This window comes from Solanum verrucosum, unplaced genomic scaffold, assembly GCF_900185275.1.
Source record: "Solanum verrucosum unplaced genomic scaffold, falcon-dt-bn FXZP01000284.1, whole genome shotgun sequence".
Taxonomy (NCBI): Eukaryota; Viridiplantae; Streptophyta; class Magnoliopsida; order Solanales; family Solanaceae; genus Solanum; species Solanum verrucosum.
The window spans coordinates 1464976-1467875 of NW_026019936.1; the positions used below are offsets into that span (position 1 = coordinate 1464976).

The following is a 2900-nucleotide window of genomic DNA, read 5'->3' on the forward strand; positions in this document are numbered from 1 at the left end:
TAAAAAAAAGCATCTTTAAAGACACAATAAGAATAAAAGAGATAATAGAAAGAAAAGAATTGCTTACTTTCAAAGATGAAATGCTGAGGACTATTGCCATGCAACTGATTAAATAGTGACTTCATTCCGAGCTGAACTTGCGGAGGAAGTCGTAGGATTATTTCCGTTCAATCTGCTTTCGTTATGAGCAACCATATTATCATTGTGTCTCTGCTCCGCGTTTGAAGGTATGTTGTTGTCCGTTTGATTTTCCTGTGTCTCGAGGTGTTCCATTATGCGAGATACATTACCTGTTCCAGCATTATCCTCCCTCCTAACTTCGGAACCAATATCTGCCATAGAAGTACTTCGAGAAAACAATCTCTCCTTCCACCCTCGTGTACTCTTTGTGATTGATTCTCTATATCTGGAAAGCAAAAACCACATTCAACATTGCTTATAGCTTCTAAAATGACACACTCAAAAGAGCAAGTTTAGCAATTCATACTTCATTGACATTGAATTAAATCGAGATTTCCAGGATTCCGATAGTGAATGAAGGTCTGATGGTCCTTCTGTATCCTGGTTTTCTGTCAAAGATGGACTAGAAGAGCTTCTAAAACGAAAAACAAACAAACAAAAGAAAATGAAAAATTTTGATATGAGAAACATGTGTACCATTGATGTTTAGCCAAGAGATTGAAAATCATCAATACCTATCGCCAACAGATATTTCTTGTTTAACGGTTTGTGGGCGAGCATATCGAGATGATGAAGCAGAAAGTTGATTACTTTGACCAGATGAGAGGTGAGGCAAGAACTGTGTGGTCTCACGGCGGACAGGTGTTATAGGAACAGAAGGATCAGCTATAGCTTGACGAGAATCCGATTCAGCAGCAGCAGTAGGAGATGGATCAGGATGAGATGAAAACACTAAAAAATGTGGACGACCATGGGAAGATGACTGATTTCTTGATCCCTCTCGTTGACCAAAGTGGCGTCCCCGTCCCATTGCTGCAGCAGCAGCCAAATGCTGAATAATGCGCTCTTCGAGTTCAGACTCACTCATCCCTGTGGTCAACTAGAGAGCAATCAAAAAGGAAAATGAGACAACACAACATTATAGCTTGTGGAATTTCATTAATCAGATAGGAGAAGGAACATTATAGCTTGTGAAATTCAAAATTTACCAGAGTAGGACGACGAAACAATGTAGCATTTCTTGCCTGATTAAACCTAATATTCCTCTCTTGTTCCACTGCCTCAAGCAATTCTTGACTGCAATATCATTCGAATCAGGGGAGACGATCAAAGTCGAATATCAAAGGTAACACGTAGCATGAAAATGATATGAATTTGTGAAAATCGAAAGGGAAAAAGAAGCCAAATGAACCTTGTAGGATCTTTCAGACTTAAGGGCTGCCAACACATTGGACAATTCGAACTTCTTTGATGCCTGTTTTGAAAAAATTATACAAATTATAATAAAACTCGAATAACATTTATGTAAGTTTTGAACTTCAGAACAAAAATCAGTCCCAGGGTTTGACGAGCTTTCATTTACAAAGCGTGACTTTAACAAACAATAATATAGATTATAGATTTAAAATTAACAAAGAAAATTACATGAAAAAGTAACATATCAAATACCCCAATTCATAATGCAAACTTATTGAGAGAAACAGCCCGAAATGAGATAGTTGCCATGCAAAAACTTTAGAATTGGCATAATACATAAACATACCCCAAACTTGACCTCAGCTGGCAAGTAAGTACTCTAACTTTGAGAGTGCACATCTACACACCTCAACTTGATCTCAACTGGCAACCAAACACTCCAACTCGTCTCCACTATGTCTTGTGGACGAGGTGTCTAGATGATCATTTTGTAAGTAGGAGTGTTCAATTGACACAGTGGAGATGAGTTGAGGTGTCTAGATGTGCATACTCAAAGTTGGAGAACTTACTTGCCCTCTGAAGCCAAGTTTGAGTGTTTGTTTATGTATTATGCCCTTTAGAATTTGGACAACTAATAACAAGACCAGCTTCTACAACACTAGTCCATTCATTCCCTCTTTGTTTATGGTAGATTTGTATGTAACAAGAAAAATAATTTGTGATTAGAAAATCATACAACTTTAGGAAAAATGATAGCTACATTAATTAAACATGGTTAACGTTGTGTAAAGGTCTCCAGTTCAACGTAATCATGGTGCTAATTGCTACAAGTTTACTCACAAAACAAAAAGAAGATTTAAGTTCTCTATGATCACTATGCACCTAAACTGACAGAAGAATGTAAGAAAATGTTATATGGAGCTATTTGGTGTAGCCTTATCTTTTAGTTACAAATCGAGCTTTATTTGTTTTAGGCATTCCAACTAGTCAGAGTTCTTGTTCCGTGAATGGAACCCTTATGTACTTTGTCAACACTCCTTGTATTAATATCATAATTACTATTCTATTATCTTATTCTTTGAATTTTCTATTACCCGTTCCTTCGGGTTTTTGTATTATTTGTTGTTGCTACTGTTCTTTTCCCCATTATTTTCGACATGACCTCTTTGCTACTGTATTTCTTTTTCAAACCGGTTTTGATATGTTTTACTTGAGCTGAGGGTCTATCAGAATAGCCTCTGCACAAGGTAGGGGTAAGGTATGTGTCCACACCACCCTCCCCAGACCCTACTAGTGGGATTTCACTAGGTATGTTGTTGCTTTTTTATACTTTTTTCTCATTCGCCTATATCTCTCTGTTGTCCTCCCTTTCTCCCTTCTGCTACTCAATCTGTCTAATCAGAGTGTTATTTATTGTTTCATTAGTTCTGCAACATCTTTTGCTTGCTTAGCTGTTTATGTTTCCTTGAAATATAGCAATGAAAAAGTTTAGAAAGATTTTCGGGGGAAGGTGTGATTTTCTA

The 2900-nt window shown here is 37.1% G+C and overlaps 1 protein-coding gene across 1 annotated transcript; it reads right to left on the reverse strand.

Moving 5' to 3' along the window:
- Positions 1-231: 231 nt before the first annotated feature.
- Positions 232-1456, reverse strand: LOC125835698 (E3 ubiquitin-protein ligase RHF2A-like; the record flags this gene model as incomplete). Its single annotated transcript, XM_049514808.1, has 5 exons — positions 1373-1456; positions 1170-1257; positions 696-1060; positions 488-595; positions 232-406 (listed from the first exon to the last, which is right to left on the reverse strand). Coding segments are annotated over exons 1-5 (774 nt in total), but the record flags the coding sequence as incomplete, so codon positions are not given.
- Between the last annotated feature and the right edge of the window lie 1444 nt (positions 1457-2900).